At 41.5% G+C, this 20,703-nt stretch overlaps 2 protein-coding genes across 6 annotated transcripts in view; both read right to left on the bottom strand.

Annotated features, from left to right (window-relative positions):
• Window positions 1–17: 17 nt before the first annotated feature.
• tlr7 (toll-like receptor 7) lies at window positions 18–3,560 on the bottom strand. The gene is made up of 2 exons (XM_068704831.1): window positions 3,476–3,560; window positions 18–3,188 (listed from the first exon to the last, which is right to left on the bottom strand). Exons 1-2 carry the CDS (start codon window positions 3,488–3,490, stop codon window positions 36–38), a joined length of 3,168 nt encoding a protein of 1,055 aa, XP_068560932.1. The 5' UTR covers window positions 3,491–3,560; the 3' UTR covers window positions 18–35.
• Window positions 3,561–4,818: 1,258 nt separating this feature from the next.
• Window positions 4,819–20,703, bottom strand: part of frmpd4 (FERM and PDZ domain containing 4) — a 30,250-nt gene continuing 14,365 nt past the window's right edge. For 3 of the 5 annotated variants that reach the window (XM_068704825.1, XM_068704826.1, XM_068704830.1), the window contains 15 exons: window positions 17,295–17,455; window positions 16,883–17,003; window positions 16,379–16,424; window positions 15,303–15,407; window positions 13,307–13,414; window positions 12,767–12,898; window positions 12,034–12,153; window positions 11,695–11,831; window positions 11,278–11,404; window positions 10,956–11,045; window positions 10,647–10,829; window positions 10,393–10,516; window positions 9,330–10,307; window positions 7,544–8,752; window positions 4,819–6,589 (listed from right to left, as the gene is read on the bottom strand). In XM_068704825.1, the coding sequence (XP_068560926.1) occupies window positions 5,343–6,589; window positions 7,544–8,752; window positions 9,330–10,307; window positions 10,393–10,516; window positions 10,647–10,829; window positions 10,956–11,045; window positions 11,278–11,404; window positions 11,695–11,831; window positions 12,034–12,153; window positions 12,767–12,898; window positions 13,307–13,414; window positions 15,303–15,407; window positions 16,379–16,424; window positions 16,883–17,003; window positions 17,295–17,455 (4,888 nt within the window). In that variant the 3' untranslated portion in view covers window positions 4,819–5,342. The remainder of the gene's footprint in view (window positions 6,590–7,543; window positions 8,753–9,329; window positions 10,308–10,392; window positions 10,517–10,646; window positions 10,830–10,955; window positions 11,046–11,277; window positions 11,405–11,694; window positions 11,832–12,033; window positions 12,154–12,766; window positions 12,899–13,306; window positions 13,415–15,302; window positions 15,408–16,378; window positions 16,425–16,882; window positions 17,004–17,294; window positions 17,456–20,703) is intronic. The other 2 variants (XM_068704827.1, XM_068704828.1) reach the window with 1 other exon arrangement.

Raw genomic sequence — 20,703 nt, 5'->3', positions numbered from 1 at the left:
TAAAGCAGGAACTACGTATCACAGTATATTGTTTTTTACAGTGTCTCTTTGAATAGACTGTTGTATTGTTTGTGACTTTCAGTTGCTAAAACACTTCTCAGGCTGAACCAGAAGTAGAGCTGGGCTTGAGGGTTTGTAGGCCACTCCAGCACGGACCGCTTATACAGTCTCTTCCTTAATCTCAGGTACTTTGAATTGCAAGATACTTTCTCTAAGAAGATCAGTACAATCACGTCGTTTCTTTCATCCATCAGCCTCTGGTTGGCCATGTAAAAAGCTGTCTTGAAGTTGCCACTTTTGAGGTATTTGCTGGTGAGGATGAACACTGTCCTCTTGCTGTTGTGGATGCTCTGGGAGAGGTTGTCGATCAGGGGGCATCCAGGGATCCAGTCCCGTTCCTCCAGACACAGCGTCAGGGGACGGTCTCCGCGTTCCTCCAGATGAGCGCACATTTCCTTCATCACCCACTCTGTCACCGCCGAGTCCTCCTTGTCATATATCACAAAGGCATCATAGGCAGAGCTTTGGGAGTACAGGCGGCCGTAACCTTTGAGCTTTGCCCTGCAGAAGTGGTAGATGTACCAGACGTCCCACAGGAAGAGGTGGCTGGAGACTGACAGCGTGAGGAAGCTGAGGACGAGGGAAGTCATCAGGGTGTAGAGGATGATTGACAGGTAGCTGTGCTGGCAGGCCAGCAGGTCCACTGAGATCACAAGATGACCTCTCTGTGCCCCTGGGCTAGCGCATGTAACGTCCGTGGCCAGTCTGGGGATGGTCACTCTGGTCTTGTTGAGCCATGTGACAAACCAAGTGGCATTGCAAGTGCACAGGAATCTGTTATTGTGCAGAAGCAGCTTGTCCATATTATCAACGACCTTATCTGGAAAGCTGGATTGCTCAATGTGCTGTATGTGATTAAAACTAAGATCCAGGTATTTTAAGTTGGAGGCATCCTTAAGAAAATCTGGCGTGATTTTTACGATTTGGTTTTTATGTAAAAGGAGCTTCTTTAGAGATTTGGTACAGATTGACAGCATGGGTGGAACAGTAGTCAAACTGTTTCCACTGAGATCTAAGACTTGCAAAGATTGTAGAAGCTGTAGTTTCTCCCAATTAAAGGATTCATCTTTTAGTTTGTTGTTCTTGATGTAGAGCTCAGATAGTTTGTCTGGCAAACCGCTGAACACTTCCGGTGGAATGAAATTGAGGTTGTTTTGAGAGATGTCGAGGACAGTCAGATTAAGTAAATTCTTGAAATAATTGAAGTATCTAGTGTACCCGTCTCTCCACAACACATCTAACCGGTTATCTCTGAACTCTAACCTCTCCAGAGATTGACTCTCCAGCTCTGTGTTAGTGGAAGTAGAAATCTGGTTGTGGTTCATGAGCAATATCTTGAGATTTTTCAAATTCCTCGTAAAATTGAGCATGTGAGTCAAGCCCTCTGACTCAAAGTAATGGTTGTTGTAACTTATATCCAAGATGACCAGACTTTTCAGCTCTTGAAACGCAGTGGAGTAGAGCAGATCCAGGCGATTATTGGAGAAGTCTAGATATTGTAAATTAGTCAGATATGTAAATTCAGAGCCGTTCAGACTTTGGCTCATTGCATTACCAGACAGATTGAGGCATCGCAGCTCTCCGAAATTTAAAAATCTTGAATGCAAGAAGAATATGTTGTTTCTGCTCACATCCAGGGTTTTGCCGAACTGACTGCAATTCTTGTTGACAAAGGATGTGATCGTTCCAAGTTCTTTATCTTTGTATTTGCAGCTGCGTGCATATTCATCATATCTGAAGTAATGAATCTCTCTCACTTCCTTACTTTGGTACTGAGCTGCAGCCGACATGGGAGACCAGTTCAGGGGCTCTCCCCCCGAAAAACCGACACCATCTAGGCCATCGGAGGGGGAAGAAATCTTGTTGTCAGACAGACTGATTATTTTAAAGCTTTTTAGTTCCATCAGAATACTTAGGTTTGTCATTTTAATGAAGTTTGTACCTAGATCTACAACCTCCAAGTTTGTGAGGGGTTTTAAAGGAGCAATGCTCTTTGGCAGTAGCTGCTGAAACACAAAGCCCTTCAGTCTGAGGATTCGAAGGGATTTGAGGGAGGAGAAACTGCAGTTCAGCCTCAGTGTTTCAGGGTACTTCTGAAGCTCATAGTTAAATGAAAGGTCCAATTCTTCCAGTTTCCCCAGGAATCGTGGGAAGTCTGTGACTCCTATCGCTCTTGCTAAAAAGTTTGATGAGAGGTCAAGCTCTCTCAGCTCTGCTGTGCTGGCAAACCACTCCGACTGCACACATGTCAGCGAGTTACTGTGCAGGCGCAACGTCTTTAGCTTTGTCAACATTTTAAAAGCTGTCTTGCTAATATTAAGTGGGGAATTATTTGGGCACGGATTGCATGGGAAAGGAGCGTTGTAGCATCGTGGACAGTTTCCGCTAATATCCAGAATCTCAAGGTTAGTTAAGTTTTTGAAATCCTCATCAGTGACTACTTCAATGTTGTTGTTGTAGAGGTACAACTCCTTCAGACTTGTGGGTAGTTGATGTGGAATAAAGGATAAGTTATTTGACTTAAGACACAGCAATGTTAAATAGTTCAGCTGTAAAAATGCACCATCCTCTATGGCATAGGAAGTATTACATGGGTTACGGTAATAACAGTTTTGACTGAGGTACAGCATCTCAATATTTGTAATCTCAGAGAGGTTTACTTTAGAAATATTATAAATGTGATTCACTTCCAAACTCAGCAGGATCAGGTTTTGAGGGAGGCCTTTGGGTATAGTGTAGAGCTGATTGCCATCTAGATACAGTGCTCGCAGGTTCCTCAAGCTGGTAAAGGTGTTTTCCTCTATTATCACACTCTCAGTGCACATGCGGTCCTTGGGCCCGATTTTGATTGGCACACAGTTGCACCGCATGTCAATTTCCTTCAGGTTCTCCAGACCGCTAAAGGAGGAGGAGTTTAATTTAGGAATATGGTTGATGGTGAGCGTCAGGTTGGTTGTGTCTCTCGGGATGCCTCGGGGGACATCTTTGAGGCTTCTCTCAGTGCAGTCAACCGTCACCACGCTGCCGTTGTTGTCCTCGACAACATCGCATGGCAGAGTTTTTGGGTAAGACACGCTAGTTGTTGACATGGAGAGGCAACACCACAGACCCAGCAATGTCACACACATCTGTATAGAAACACAGGTGGTTCACTGAGAAATACATGCAGGTGGAAAGCTGATAATACAGTTACACAACTAAGAAAACACACACAATGCACATATGAAGCATGCTAAAATCAACATTTTGAGTAAAGTGATTACAAATATTCTAATTCATAACACAACTAGCGTCTCATTTTCCACTTCTTCATGAAGTTTACAGCCCTTCTAAACAAAGCCAACCTGCCATTTCACTACTTATAAATGCAACTATAATACAATACAGTATATGAACAAAGATAAATGATACTCACTAGATGGAAGAACATTGTTCAGGAGAGATTCACAAGAGGTCTTGCTACGAGTTGTGTTGTCAAGTTTGATGGAGTAGTGAAAGAAGTTTAACATTGATGATCAGCTCTAAGGTGATGGGATGAAAGTAACAGGTGGCTGGGTTAGCCCATTGTGTGTATAATTAGCCAGCGTCACTTCCCTATTTTCAAAAATCACACACATCCAAATCTTATTAGGTTATTCAGTGGTTTCATTTCTGGTTCTTCTGCAGGAGAAAGTGAAACCCAAGCTCGGGTTTAGGTTTAGCAGCTTGCATGGTAAACATGCTATTCTGGCAGCAGGCAGAATCTTTTTCCTTTATCTTTTGCTACTTTGTGGCTACGGCTGAATAACATTCACTCTCATGTGTGATCTGTCCAGACAGAATGTGTGTGTGTTTGGTTCTTTATTTGAGAAACCCAATTTAGGACTAGATACTGTAGTTTTAGAAAAAACATCCCCCTGATCAATCTCTTTCAGTAATAAGGCATGATGACAAGGTGGCTTTTTTAGCCTTGCTAGCTGCAAGGTTCTATGGATGGCAATGTCCGTCTGTCTGTCGGTCCACATCTTTGGTCCAGACTGAAATTTCTAAACAGCTATAGGATTGACTGCACTGCAAATGTGTACAGACATTCGTGGTCTCCAGAGAATGAATCTAACTTTTCATCTAGTTCTATCATCAGTTCAAAATTTGAATTTGTCCAATACTTTGGTTTAAGAACAAATACCTGCTAAACTAAATCATATTTTCATCATCCTCATCTGTGCTTATGTTTTGTGCTCATTAGCAAATGTTAGCATGCTAAGAAGCTGAACTAAGTTGGTGAACATGGTAAACATATCCTGCTTCACAACAGCACGTTAGCATTTAGCTCAAAGTACAGCCTCACACAGCTGCTAGCATGGTGTAGACTCATAAATGCATGAGCAACATGTGCTACTCTCTCACATAACAGTATGCAAACACTCTCTCCCGCCCAGTGAAATGGGCCATCATCATCATTAATGCAAAAAGCATTACCACCACTCAGGCTTGAGTATGTGGTAAAATCATTAATTATTAAATGTAGTTATAAAACTAAACACGTTTCAAGTAACTTTTCTGTATGAATAATGCAATTTTAGGAGCAAACTTGTATAATCTAGAATTTTTTTGTTTAATGCTTCAGAGATAAACTGAAAAAAGTGTATTAATGATCAGTTATTCGCATCTACCACTGAAAATTAGATAAAATAAATATGGTACTGTATGAGAGGTTGGTAATTAACACAACCATTATTGTGTTTACAAACACAAACAGACAACAATAATTTGAGAAGCCTTTATTAAAAGTTTTTATCTTTTTAATGATGTTGACAAAAAAGAACAGGAAAGGACTCAGTGCTCATGTGTAAAGTAATCATTAAATTAAGGTGAATCCAGCAAAAAAGTCTTATGCATTACTTCATTAAACACATCTTGTCCTGTGCAATGATTTGTCTAGAGCTGTATATAGTTTATGCATTTCTCCAACATATATATTCTTACGATGTATAAACAAGGTACCAATAAGGTTGTAATAATCTACATGTTAAGCCCCTAATATAACCAATAAATCATAAAAAATAATCCCTATTATATAATATAAGATAATATACTTGAGAGGAGGGTCATATGCTTCTTCAGAGGCCTTAATATAATCTATTTAAAACTTGAATGATTCATATCAATTAATTTTTCTCACCTTCCATAATAAAATATTGTATATACAAGGCAAGTTTTCTTTTTTCACAGCAGTTCACATTGGTTGTTACACCCATGTCTCTTATGTATGGCTTTAAAATCAATAATTAGGACAAAACAGTTTATTTGTAGAGCAGTGGTTTCAGTGAGTGAGTTAGTGCGTTTATAATAGCAGACATGGTGGCAGAGTGATGTGTCAATGCATTTACACTTTGGTCACTGGGGGAGCTTCCCGAAGCTGCCTCAGCAGCTTTCAGCAGACACACGTAGTTCATGACGACCTCATCCACCTTGGCTACCACCTCACGCCGCTTGCTCTCGGTGCTCAGGCCTTCCACGAGTGACATGCATGCTTGCGTTAGGCAGCAGAGTGTGTGGAAGCTGTGCGTCAGAGTGAGCAGTAACTCCTCTGGGCTGCTGTACTCCACGCCCATCTGACTGCAGGCACTGCTCAGCACTTTGGCCTGCATGAATAGCAGCTGGGAGAACGTGTCCATGTCAGCCTCGTTGACCTCTCGTTTCTCACCTCTGAACGAGCGTCCGAGGCTGGAACGCAACACGCCGACCATCTCTAAGGCATCCTTACGTGCAAGCGCGAACCCTGTCTGAAGGCTGTAGGTTTTTCCCTTCATTGAATTTACACGATCTAGCCTTGCTTTGAGGCTCACATCATTCGCGGCTGAGACCATGTTACTCTGCTCAGCTTTATAGTCAGCTTTCATGACTGTGTCTTCCTCACGATTGAAAGAAACCGAGTTGACAGAGAACAGAGCATGTGAGGGCATCTTTCTGTCTTCATCATCACCATCAGTGTTTTTCTTTCTGCGTAGGAAGAAGTGACCGAAGGGCACACGGCGCCTCCACGCAGGCCTACATGCATCCAGCCTGGGAGCTGTTGACTCTGGCAGCAACAGGGAGGCTCCTCTGAGCAGCCTTTTACCGGATGAATTAGAGGCGACTGAGCCGTGGGACAAGCTCTTAGGCAAGGTTTTGGCAGAGAATATCCTCTGTACGTTTGGGGGATCTTGAGACTGGAAATTCTGACCACCACTTTTCCTTGTAAGTGTGGCTCTGGTCTTTTGTAACAGCGCTTCTAAGCTCCTGGAGCCCGGCATTATGGTACTCCAACTCCTCCTGAGCACCAAATCCCTGCGTGGCTTCCTGAGGCTGCTTGATTTAGGGTCACATAAAGATCCACTTGAGGGGAAAGCCAGGGTGTGTGGGTCAGGCTCTGAGCTTGCCTGTGTTAGCTCACTGGGCTCTGTGCTACTTCTTAATGAAGATGGTGACGTGGTTGTGGTGGTGGTACTGGTCTCATTACAGAGAGCTAAAGATGACTCTTCCCCAACCTTCTTCAGCTGTGTGCAAGCTACACTAGGGGTAGTAGGAAAACAGAGAGAACTGTTAAGCATCTCACACGTGTTAATAATAACAAATATACTATACATGCACTATGAATACAGAGATGATGATTTGAATATTTTCCAGAATTTGCATACTTGTTAAAAACATATCTTGATTCCTAAAGGGGTAAATAGATGGAAAGTGACACTTCAAGAAAACGAATAAGGGCAGGAATATATTTGTTAAAACATCAATGTCTACTTGCAACCCCCTTGTCAGTTTAATTTTAAAGACGTTTAAAAGTCAAGGTATTTTGATGTTTTCAAAATAAAATAAAGGAAAAATTAAAAAAAAAAATAATAAGAATTGTGTGCAACAAAAATATGTTTAAATGTATGCTAAACATGATAAACTAAAATGGTGAACATGGTTAAAAAAAATACTCCTACTTAAAGCTAGAGTTTGGTAATCTTATTATGTGTTGAAATTCCCATTACATCCTGACATCAATCACTACTTCAAATGCTCTGACAAAAAAAAAGAAGGGGAAAAAGGCAGTCACAGGACTGTATACGCTTTTTCAATCATTTCATTTGGCCCAGATGAAGTGATTGGCCTAACTGCCTTTCAACGTGCTAGGTTGACAGCTGTGAGAACTAACAATAGCCATGTTGGTTGTTAACATTCATTATGATGTGTTAATGTTAATAATGATACTTTTGGGGTAGTGGCTTTGGAGGGAGGCGTGAAAAGGCAGGCTGTCAGCTGGGTTTTTTAGTAAGTCTAGCTTACTCTTGCTAGTTTTCTCAAGATTATCAACCCTTGCTTTAACATCATCAGCATGTTAGCATTACAAATATACACCTGCCTGTATTTGCCTGACTTCAGTAAATGTCCCTTTTGTTCCTGTCATGTCATGTAAGTGTATGTCTGTGTCACAGACACAGATAAGAGAGAGCACCCTCCTGTTTAGTTTTACCTGTGGTTTCTTTAATCTTGGGCATACGGTGACTGCCATCCCGTGTAATCCCGAACCCAGGCTCAGCACTGGTCGCTGCATGGATCTTCCTCAGCAGGGTGGAGTCCATGGAATGGCTGGCCCTCCCCTGACCTGGGGGCCCAAAAGCTTTCTCCTCAGCCGTTGCATAACTCAGCCCCTTGAGTGAGGACTCTGAAAGTACATGCATATTGTCTGTGGCACAAAGAGGAGAATCCATGGGGGTGACACAGCTGCTGCTGCCGGTGCTGCAACCAGCGTCTATAGAGGAACATTGTGAGCTCTGGAGAGAATGAACGCCTTCACTCTGTATCGATGACATGCGCTTGCTCACGTGATACTCGTATGACTGTGTGACGTCGTGCTCCGACGGTGGAATCTTAATTTGCTGCTGCTCATTGTCCTGTGAAGTGGCATCTCCTTCTGCAAGGACAGGCCCTTTGGACGGAGAGCGGAGATGCTCGTTTAACTGTTGGCTTCTTTCACTTGAGTCCCGTTTCTCTCCCTTTACTGTCAGCCTGTCTGCGTGGGAAGCCTGTGAGTCACTCACACATTCTGGAGAGAGATTTTCTGCCATTTTGTTTCCGGGCGCTCTCTGCTGCCATTTTTGATGCCTGTCTTTAAAGTGAGTTCGCCCAAGATCAAGTTGATTCATGTAGTAGGAATCTCTCACAGTGAAAGCGTTATACTTCCCAACAAGATGAGGGGGCTCTTCTCTTGGTGAGTCGTGAGAAGTCATGTGAGATCTGTCAGAGGATTCACAGGTATCTCCGTGGATTCTGCCATCTGCCTCCCTCTGTTTTCCTCTCTGCCTGCTCATTAATGAGCCAAGGTGCATCTTAGTGAAGTATTCACTGACTGACTTTATTTCCATTGTCTCTGGCTCCATTTCACCGCCATCCGAGTGACAAATCTGGGAGGAGGCGACGGCAGAAGATTTTGCCTCGTCATCCTGATGCTCCTGGGGGTTGTACTGCATAGCTGCCGCACCACCATCGCTTGTTGCAGCGGCCTCTGTCTTTTCCTCGTTCGCGGCGTGGTATCCTTCTGTCATGGCTGCATGCATCCTCAGGTGGTTTTCTGAGTGTCTTTGAGCAGTGGCCAGCTCGGAGCTCTCTGTCATCTCAGAGGAGTTGGTCTCGTTGCCAGAATCTGAGGACTCAGGACTAAATGCTCGGGATATTTCTACACCTGTGTGCCACAGAAAGACAAAACACTGCATTAACAACTTCATATGACACACGAGAAGAATCACAGATTAAGAAATTAGTGAAATAGAGTTAATGGTAGTGACATGTAATTCAGCATGTAGGGGAAAAAGGTGTGAATGATTACTTTAATAAATACAAATAAATATAATATGAATAATAAATATAAATCAAAACAAATCACATAAAATTACAATCAATTTACGGAATCCTAAAATGTTGCTAAAGAACATTCAAGACTTAAAAATTTGCATTCCATTGATTGCTATTTAAAATGATTTGTTTGCATTTCTTTATATTAAACACATATTTGACATTGTGCAACATGCAAATCAAGAAAACAAATAAAACGATGAACAAAACAACAACAAATCTTGCCCAAATGAATGATACTGTAGTGAACACAACTGTTTGTATGTTGAAATGAATGAAGAAATACTCATACAAATGGAAACATAGAACAAAATGGGCTTTATTGAAAAAACAACAACAAATCAAAAGTGAATGGCTGGAACATGTGTGGTGTTAATGGATGAATGTTACAATAGTGTAAGGAGAACCTGTGCTACTCTCTGACTGTGCCGGACTCTGTTCCTCAGACGCAGCGAGGGCCTCGAGTGCCTGTAAGGTCGACACCACTGCATCGTTTAGAGGCTCCCCGTGGACCTCTGCTCCGAGGTTGGGTACTGAATCTATGAGAGACACTGGGATGTCATTGCAGGCCCCCTGTGCCCGAGTCCCTCCCCCCTGCTGCTCCTCCTCGTCAGAGCTGTCCCTGAAGCCGGGAGGAGGAGCAGCGATGGCCAGGTTAAGCGAGTGCAGAAGCACGTCATTGTCCTCCTCGTCGTTACCCTCCGGTGGGGGAGGGAGGGAAGTCAAGTCTATGATGTCATCGCTGGACCCTGAGAGCGAGAGTAACATAGGCTTGTCAATGTCACTCATCACCATGTCCTCCTCACAGCTGATGTCATCCTCATCCTCTGCTTCATCTGTTGTCTCTGCGTAACAGATGTCGTGCAGCAGCGGCTCCTCGATGCATTCAGTAGGACCAAAGATTTTGGTGGAGTACTGATAACCGTCCCCATCTTCTATGGCATCCATCATCTTATAGTCCTCCTCAAGACGCCTATACATGTGGCTGTGATTGTCTAGAATCTCTGGGCTCTCGTCCATCAGTCTCTGGTAGCCCAGGTTTTGGGGGTTTACACTGTCTAAGGGAGGATCTCCAAATATGAAGGAGACCTTTGCACTCCTGGAGGAGTCTTGGGGTTTGGGCCTGGGGACATTGAGGTAAGTTTGGGTGCAAGGGATTCTGCAGCACTCTGCTCTCTCTGCCATGTGAATTGAGTGCTGGGCCTGGTGGATCTCAGTTATGTAAACTGGTTGGCCTTCAAATTTCCCGTGTTCAAGGTATTCACACTCCTGGTCAGAATAATCTTGGCTGCATCTCTGGTTGTTTCGGTCTTCAAATCCTTTATGGGGTGTGCTGTATGTACACTCAATGGCCTGGTAGGTCTGCTTTACTCTTGCTGCATGGCCTGCAAAGAGGAACCAAAACATTTAACATGTATATTTAAACACAGCAAGTTCTGATGAGTCATCTTGTGATCATTTTAGACATACTTGTTTCCGTGTTTTTGGCCACATTGAAGATGGAGCGCCGAGAGTCCACCAGTAATCTGTAGTAGCCAGCAGTCAAACAGGCCAGATTCATTGCATCAACAGACTCCATTATGAGAGTGATGGGCTGTGAACGAGGCAGATAAGCAGATGACAGTAAGCGTAAAATAAATGGGATCGTGGGACTGTAGAATGATGTTATAATTCCTGCTAAACAGACTTGGTGCTGTTAGGGGGAAGGAAGAGGGTTTGCTAACCTTTACGTCCAGAACATGTAGCTCCACTCGAACCCTGTTCTCATCTTCTGTGTACATCTCAATGCGGTTGACATGACTGAAATCAGCCAGGAGAGCCACCAGGTTTGTTTTGGTGTTAATCACATGGCTGATGCCGTACTTGGGCCCCACCAGCAACGTCACTTCTGTGTGCTTCTCGCCTTGCTGTGGAAAGAAAATGGAGTGTCAGCACACGTATCACTTTCAGCATGCAAATCAACAGCGTGTGACCTGGCGTGTTTTTGTGTCACGCACTGGCAGCACTTAATGTGAGGAGATGGTTTCACTCACAATTAGCGTGGATTTAAATACCCGTCCTCCATACAGCCTCAAATCGCTGAGATACTTCAGATAATGGACCTTTGCCTGCAAGGCAGTCAGCTGGAATGGGGGAGGAAACATAACACACAGGATTAAATACAAGCTGAACTTATTTAAATGAGGTGTTAACAGCAGAATGTAATGTTAAAAAAAAAAAAAAAAAAAGGTGCAACATTATATGTTCAAGCCACCAACCACTGAAGCACTCCACTAGGTGGTAGTAAAGAGTCTCTTCAGATGTAGTGAAAGAGAACGATGAAGAGATAATAGGGGAAGAGGTAACACACTTTACCTTTTTACCAGGCGGCACCAGGTTCTGGTTGGTTTTGAGGATGTGAGTGAGAGCTTTTTTGATGTTCTTCTCTTTCATGCTAGACAGCACTGCTGGAGGCAGGAACAACGCCAGACCCCACTCCTTCCTGCAAACCCACAATTCATTACGATTAGTCACTATGACAAACAGTTAAATCATCACTCTTGACCGCTGATAGAGTCACTTCACCCTGAGGTGGGACATTGATTAACTGACAGGGTGCAATCACAATCATTAACTAAGCAGGGATGTATCTTCTGGCATTGCAGTTGCACAACACTGGTGAGATGATTGTTGTTTTTAAATGTATGAGAGCATTCTGGACTAAGTAACCAAACAACAAAATGACTCTATAGCTATATATGCATGGTGCAGTGTGAAAGACAATCTACTCACTCAATATACTTTAAGGAAACTTTCTGGGAGTGCTTGGTATTGATGGTTAGAATATACATTTGCAGGGCAGCCAGATGGAGGGCCGTGTCGTATTTCAGCTCTGACCCAAATCTCTCCAATACCACATCATTACAGCTCTGGAGGAGCCGAAGAGGGAGAGGACAGAAACAGGTTAGCAATCATGTGTTTGCTAAGGCAGTAATTATAGCCTAAATTCTCAATAAGGTTCGAGTTCTGAGGTTTTTTTTTCTTCTACATTAGCATACTTTGGTTCTTTTAAAACTTTCACCATAAACCCCACTGTATGTTTACGTGTTGTCTGAATCTGGTGATATTCACCTGAACATAGAGGTACTCAAATGCTACTGCGTCTCTCCTCAGCAGGTCCACAGGATCCTTTGGGACAAAAGTGATGCGAAAAAAGCATTTCATCTTGTTTGACCCTGGCCTCTGTGTCACCTAGAGCACAAGTCAGAAGATAGGGAGGGTCCCATTAGTCAGGGTTTTGCATCTGCAAACAGGGAGCATTACATGCAACATTTGATATTAGGCCTAACTAAAATCCTGTAGTCTGTCAGGATTAATAATTCACAGTGATTCAATGAATAGTTTGACATTGTGGGAAATGAGCTCATCGCTTTCTTGCCGAGAGTTATATGAGAAGATCTATGCCACTCCCATATCTGTCCGATTAAAATGTAGCTGGAGCCAGGAGACGCTTAAAGACTGGAAAGAGCGGGGAACAGCTAACCTTGCTCTTGCTCTTCCTCTTTTTTTTTTGTTGTGTAAAAACAAGAGGAAGTGGTTTTCTTCAACGGACTATAACAAATATGTGTTAACACTCTGCAATAAAGTGAAGTGAGCATATTTCCCACAATGTTTAACTATAACATTTTTATGTAAAAGCAGTCAAACTGAAAATGACTCTGCAGTTCTTCCCCTTTTGTCCTACAGCATGAGTACAAAAAATACTTTATACTGATGACAAGGGTGGTATCCTCCCTCTGTTTTGTCAAGTCTATCATTTAACTGCCTCGCTGTTGTTTAGTAGCACAGAGGAGAGCTGACTCACCTGAGTTAGCATCTCCTGCTCATGCAGGAGCATGAGTTTGCTGGCAGACCCCTCAGCTCTTTGCTCCAGCATCAGAGAGAAGTGCTCGATACTCTTAATGGATAGCTTTTCTTGCAGGGTCAATATGACATCCTTTCGCAAAGGCAAAATCAGAGTTAATATAATATGAGAACCGTGCAGATGCAGCAGCCTGCTTGTGCTCAGCTCAATGCTAAAACCATGAATAATTTTCACGGCTGAACACGTGCAAAAACATTAACGGAACATACCATCAGAATTTCTATTGCAATATTAAAAAAGAAAGGAAATGTAAATTGCTGACCAAGTTCTCCCTGATGCACAGTTAATTCAGTTCCAAATACTTTTTGGTTAAATCATGTTTTATGTGCAGTTAAGGTTCTGAAGGCCGTAGTGAAGGTTGGAGTTCGCACTTTATAATGTGGAGTGCAACTGTGAATAACATTCAACATTTAAACCGAATACCACTTTAGATTACGCAACTTGATTTCATAGTGAAGCCAGGTTCTCCACGACACCTACCTTAATGGATGTGCTGCTGTCAAATTTAAATGATTTAGTCTGCCCGTTCTCCAGGTACACCTTCAGGACATTTGGCATGAAGAGAAGAGAGTTGTCCTTCACCGTTTCCTGAGGATAAGAATCTTTTGATTAGCAAATCTCACTTTTTTTCTAATTAATAGATGTTCATATACTGTAGATAAAGCTGGAGTAAGCAAAAATTCCATAACAACCTTTCAGCATATTGTGAGAGAGATATATGTGAGAGAGATATATGTGGGAGAGCTACAGGATGAGGGCCGTGGGGTAATACCCCACGGCCCTCATCCTGTAGCTCTCCCCTCTCCGTCCTAAGCCCCTTCCACCAGACAAGCATATGCACACGTTTCACACACTAACCTGTATGAGTACTAGTCATTCATATCAAACATTATCCCGATCCTGTTGTGATCCTGATGCCGTTAAATAGCAGCAATTCTATGAGAATAACCATCCTATTTTCTTTGCAAACTTGTGAGCCTGTAAAGCCCTTTGAGAAGACTCACATACTGTGATTTTAGCTTGCTACAATATCTGCAAAGTGTTACAGAAATGGAGAGAAAAAGTTGAACGTTTAGCCTTCTGCTAACTGTAGCCGTCACTGCACTGCAGAACTATGCTCATGTAGAAAGCTAAACTATTAGAGAGATGGAGAGAAAATGTAAAATATTTAGCTTTCGGCTAACCATAGCCGTGAGCTGCCATGAGCTGCAGTCGGCTATGGTTAGCAGAAGGCTGAGCTATTGGCAACATTTTCTCTCCATCTCTGAAATGCCTCGCCAATATTGGTCTGTCTTCTATTTTTGGGTTGCTTTGCACCTTTGATTAGCTAAAGCATGCCGTCACAAGCTAGATTTTCTTAAGCCTGAAAACAGAGCCAAGAGGAGGTGCAGAAGTTTTCTCTCAGACGACTTGAATTACAATATGCTGAAAGGTTATTATGGAATTTTTGCCCAATTACACCAAAAATAAACTGCCTAGCCCCGCTTTAAAGTGCATTAGAGCAAAATGCTGTAATTAGAAGACCCTTGGGAGAATATGATTGCACATTCATGAACTCCATATTAAAGTAACTCTGAGGATTAAAGGAAAATTAAAGGAGTAGTTCCACATTTTGCTTTCTTGCTGAAATGAGAGGATTGATACACTCTCACATCTGTATGGTATTTAAGAAGCTACAAACAGGCAATGGTTAGCTTAGCATAAATACTTTTAGAAGGGGGAAACAGCTAGCCTGGTTCTGTAGGCAACAAAATTGGCCTAATTAGCACGTCATATTTCACAGTGACAATAAGACTCTAGGGAAGTTACTGCGCCCAGTCAAGAAATATATGACATTGTTAGTGAGCTTTAAAAGGTGCTGGTTGGCAGATTTTTGTATTACCGTTGGACAGATCCAGGCAAAATGTTTCCCGCGTCTTCTAGTTTGTCATGCTAAGCTAAGCTCTTCTGACTGAAGCTTCATATTAGATACTGTATGAGAGTGATATTGACTTTCTCATCCAACTCTCAGCAAGAAAGCAAATTAGAATATGTCAAACTATTTCCACATTTGTCATTGTGCTAAAATTGTAATGCAAGTAATACAAAGTAACCCACTGATGCATCTTCTTTAATAATCACTTTCTGGTATTATGTACGATGCTGTCCTTTTTGCTCAGAGGATATAACTGATAGTCTTCTTACTTAGTGGTTGCTCTCTAAAAATGCTCTTCTCTGTGTGACACATCTGATAAATCAGGGAAGCTGTGAGAGAGTCCCTCTTTTTCTGTCAATCATACCCACATGCTCTCTATTTCATTCCAGAGATGAAAAGAAATAAGAGGAGGAGGTGCATTTCTTGCTCATGCGTGTCTTCATTTTACCTTTCGGAATATCTGATATTTTCACTCTGCTTTACGCACACTTTTAGAGTTCAAGTCTGCCGCTGTTCAAACCTTGATGTGTACCGAATGAATCAGTGTACAGTGTGACTTACGGGGACCTGGCCATTGATGATAACCTCTTCAGCGAAGCGGACTTTAACAGGATTAGTCTTTAACTTGGCCTTTTTGGCTGCGCTGATGAATGCCGATTTGGGTGACTTTTGGAGGGAAAAAAGAAGAAGAAAAAAAACAGATTTAAAGGACAATCAGGTCTTTTATCGATGAGTCATGTATTTGTTCAGCTCACACAATTCAAGGACATGTTCCCTTCTTGAAATATGACAACCTCCCATTTCTCCACTCAGTGCTGATGCAATTAGGGAGGCTCTGTGTAAGGGCATAAGAGGAGGACGCCCTCACTGCCAGTGTGTCATTGAGGCTGCAAAGAAACGCCTGGTAAACGGAAGCAATTACAGGCTGGATTATAAGAGCTGCTTGGGAATACTACACCCATTTTTTTCTGCAATTGAAATCCTTTTTCAGGTTTAGCCATATGTTAAATGGCTCATCATGATGAGCCTCTAGACACTATAATACTGAACAAAGTGTTTCATTTAAATGCACAATGAATGGATGTATTTAGAAAAAATCACATGGCAGACATTACAGTTTAATGGAAATGTTGCATAGTGTAAAACACCAAAATGACTGTCATGGTGTACAGAGAATTATCAGAACCACTTAAGAAACAACATTTATGTTGTTTTCTATGAGAATGCTCTTCTGATTTGATCTTATTTTGGAGGGAATACAAGCATAATTCACATTTCTACTGACTTATTTTGTGAACTGTAAACAAAGGCCGAATATGTGCTGCTGGCGCTGTTTGTTCACAACCATCTGGTGCTCCGTGACTCCAGTAAATGTTGATGTGGCAGGTTCATCTGAGGTCTTGCGAGGATCTGACGCTACAACATGAGAAGACTTGAAATGACTGCAGCAATTGGAACCTTTCAGTTAGTGGGGCTGTAACACTCAGCTAAGGCATTACTGATACAATGCCAAAAAAGCATATTATGGCATGAGTAAGGACTTGCTTTCATGGAGTCAACAAAATGAACAGTTTGAAACACACTAACGGCCTATTGGAATGCACTCTATTTCACTCGTAGTGGATGGAGAAACTTACTGGGTATGGCTGAACAACGCTCAACAATATGGACTCCTTGCAACTCCTGCCAAAACAACCAGAAGCAAAAAAAAAATGATGTTAAGGGAAATCTGGAAATATTTCAGTTTTCTTCTAGTTATTGTTTTGCTTAGGACATCATGGTGGATGGTAGCACGAGGGACATTGTGTCCCAGTGATGCTCCTGGCAGCTCTGCATTGCCTCCGAAGTGCAGAATTTTACTGCAGAGGTCAACCCCATTCAAGGCCAAAGGAGCTGTGAAGGAGTGGCCACACTAATGGCGCACAGGTCATACCAAATCCTCACAATCAGCCACTCAGCTGTATTAGTGTTATATCTTTAATGAGACACCTAAAAAAAACATCAACTGTGAAAAAAAACATTAAATCTACTTTTACACTGTTGAAAGACAATAGATTATGAAAACCTGAATGAAGTTTTCTTTTAATGGGCACTATACAATTATCAACAACAGGTTCAACAGCAGGCAAATGACATCTCACCTGAGTGTGTTGTCATACCTGACAAGGTCAATGACCCTCTCCCTGGGTGCTGAACTGACTGGCTCATCATTAATCATCATGATCTCGTCTCCCGGGATCAGCCTGCCTTCTGACGGACCCCCTGTGAACACAAACCAAACAGGAGTTAAGTGGTACAAGCTGTGCACAGTCATGCCATCTTTTTTGATTTTCTTGGTTTCCTGGCTCCTGTCTCTAATGAATGCTCACTCGTTGATATCTGTAAAAATCAATGAATCATCCACGTAAATTACAGCCAGAGAGGGTTGTCCTCTGTCCTTTCTGGCTCATTTTTAGGGGGATCTCATCTGCTTCTGGGAATGTGTAAATAATGGCCATGGATCGGATGAGTCACTGTTATGTTAGAGCTCACTGTACAGCTGGGGCACTTTACCTGGTGTGACGGAGCGGACCACCACAGGTTTCTCACTGCCTGCCACAAATCCAAAGCCAAGCACTGGGTCTCGTCTCATCTCCACCATCCGGGGCGCTGGTGGCACAAACCTGTCCCCGTCCAGACGGACCTCATCCAGAGAGCTGCTCTGGGAGACGTGGCTGTGGGAAGAATAAAAAGCATGTTTCCCTTCATCACTGCTGGTTGTTTTTGTTACATTTTAAAGCGATGCTTTTTAATGCAGTGTTGTGTAGCCACTGTTGGTGTATCAAGGAAAACAGAAATGTCAAATGTTACACTTTCATAAACAAACAAACAAAAATATTACAAGAATTTAAAAATGGCATTGGTAATGTTGTTTTGAAAATGAATTAAGAACTGGAGTTGAATTTTGAGTATTCATCATGAGTGTTCATCTCAATATGCAATAATTTTGACTGCAGGTGAAACAATAATCCGATTGACAGAAAAGTATTTGGCAACTATTTTGATAATTGACTCATTGTTTAAGTCAAAATTTAAGCAAAAACTCCAAACATTCTCTGGTTAGAGCTTCTTCACTGTGAGGATTTGCTTATTATCTCGTTTGATACTGTAAATTGGTTTTGGACTGTAGGTTGGACAATCAGGACATTTGAGGACATCACCCTAGACTCTGGGAACGTGTGATGGGTAATTATGACAATTGTCTGACATTTTATGGAACAAATGATTCATCAATTAACTGAGAAAATAATGTGCATATTCTCCTCTAATGAAAATACTTGTTAGTTGCAGCTCTAAAATAGGAATGCTGAACAAATATAACCAATAAAAAGAGTTTATCTTCAAGAGACAATGACAACTGCAGCTCAGCAAGGACAAATCTGTTCAAAGTCGTAAAGCAATAGATGCAACCACTAACTGCACATAAAATGGTTGTTTACCTTGTTTAGCTAAACCCCCAAAATGTTTAAAGACAAGATGCAAGATATTGTTTTAAAATGAGAAACTAGTGCAATGTTGCAAAAATAGAACATGTGGGCAATGGTAATCAGGAACCGATGTTTGTATTCTCACATTGCAGACATCCACTGTGTGCTTTACAAAAGAGCAGTGGCAATTGTTTGTGGTATTCATATATGTGTTATAGAATAGGCTTTTGCTTTGCCACACTAATGATGCAGGTCAGGTATGATGTGTAGTGTGCTGTTGAAATCTCCTGCCTGAGTTTGCAATTTTCTATCACGATCACTGTAAGATTCCCGCCATAGCTGCAAACCAAGACTGCATGTTTTATACCTTATTTAACCATTCCAGTTAATCAATGCATTTTTCTCTGTCCTTTCAACACAGTTATTATTCTCTTCTTGACCTCAAAAGATGATGCAGACACTGTATGTGCTTTCACATCTTCTGTGATCAGAGTTCTACAGCATTTCTCCACTTTCTCTGGCTGCAAAGGCAGTAGCAGCTCCGTATGGTGCCAACAATGTTGGTTAATTAAAGCCGTGGGCAGACAGTGTGTAATTCACAGTTATTCTTGACACATGTACTATTCACCACTAAATACTAACAATTAATCTTCTAGCACAAAGACACAGACAGATCTGTCAATTGCAATCCCGATATAAAAAAAACAAGAACATGTTCCACAAGATGGTCAAAGCTAAGTGATTGTCAACTGAGATTTTGGAGGAGGATTCAACAATTCTCTCCCAGAGCGATAAACCAAATGCATCTGCTAAATAGATAATGAACGATGACAAGCTTTTTTGTGCTCATATCAGTTCTGAACTAGAAGTGAACCTGATCTCTTTGATGGTTACTTTTATATATATATTTATATATATATATATATATATATATATATATATATATATATATATATATGTATAGATAGACATTACCACCAGTCTGTAAATATCGCCTTTACTAGCTGATTCTAGTAAAATGGGGCCTTTATTGTTTGGAGTGTGGATAAGAGGTCTACAGCACATCGCTACAGTGGGGAACAGACTTGAAATGAATCACCTAGTTCTTATTTATAAATGTCAAACAAAGATGCTCTAAATGAACCAAATAGTTTCCTCTTTTCGTTCCAGACAAAACATAAGCCACTTTCTATTCAAGCTGAAGAAAAGCCTGATGTAGACCGAAATAAAAGGAGCTACAATAATCTCTGTCATCTCTGAAGATACATATTGATGACATGCCTCCATTGTGCCTCACTCAAAATTAGGAGAGAAGCCTCCTGAAAGTATTGACAAAACAGAGTAGGAACTATAAGGTTTTGAAAGCGATGCATATTAGTAAAATGGAGTAACAAAGAGTTAAATTGAAAGTCATTTAACAACAATTTGTAATATCCATTTAAAAATGTATCTAGCAATTGGTCAAATCCACACAGAATCCTCTAATTTCACGACGGTGTGGTACAGTGTGTAGGCAGGCAGAAAGACGGAAAGCAATATGTGCAAAGCCGGCAGTAACAAGACTAAAAAGGTGGAGCTAATTGAAAATAATGAGCTGAGTGGGTTGTCCCTGAGGTCATCTAGGAGTAAACACTGGCTGCGTTCCAAATCGCATATTTTTCTTTTCACTTTTAGTACTTACTGTGTAGCTGCCCTTACAAAGTATGCTCTGTTGCATGCAGTATGCATGCAATTGGGACATACTACTTCGTCATAATACTGCGCCATGAAATGTAACCCTTTGCTCATATATCCATCACAGTCAATGAGCTGTGCTGTCAACATGTCTTTATCAATGTATTTAAATATGGGTGCATTTGTGTATGGATGTCTGGCTGTAAGCTAATTTGTTCATGGCCCAGTACTTGGAGGAGATGGACAGGAACTGTATGTTCAAGTTGTATTTGTCTTTTGTGATATAGTTGAAAAATAAAAAAAGACATTCGTCAAAGAAATAAGCTTTGTTGTCTTCGAGAAGGATCTATCTGCAGTCTCCAGGCCACACAACACATCCACTTTACTACGAGACACGCCCCTGACACTTAACTGGGATCAAAGTACTTATTTTAACGCATAACCAGGATCTTTTACTAAACATAAGGTACCTACACCTAACTCAGTCAATTTAACATAGCTTCCTCTGCACAGAGGATTGTGGGTCAGAAAAGATAGAAAAAAACAGAAAAGCATGCTGTCTTGCATACTGCAAAATCCGACCTGATGCAGTAAAAATCCTGGTATTTTTGGCATACTACATTTGGCATTCTATGTATTGAGAGAAACTAAAAAAAATTCTGGCTTACTAAATAGAATGGATATATATTTGTATTGGAATGAAACCCCTCATTCCGTCATCATAAAAATAAGAACATGTGTTTGTGTCAAATAAGTTAAAATAGGCTTGGTTTCCTTTGGCGGCTTGTTTAACAAATACCCATCTCTAAAAATAAAATTTA

This window comes from Cebidichthys violaceus, unplaced genomic scaffold (genome assembly GCF_023349555.1).
Source record: "Cebidichthys violaceus isolate CVI_PGR_0920_01 unplaced genomic scaffold, fCebVio1.0.p SCAF_11, whole genome shotgun sequence".
Taxonomy (NCBI): Eukaryota; Metazoa; Chordata; class Actinopteri; order Perciformes; family Stichaeidae; genus Cebidichthys; species Cebidichthys violaceus.
The sequence above is the reverse complement of the archived record's forward strand: the minus strand, read 5'-3'. Positions and strand labels throughout refer to the sequence as shown.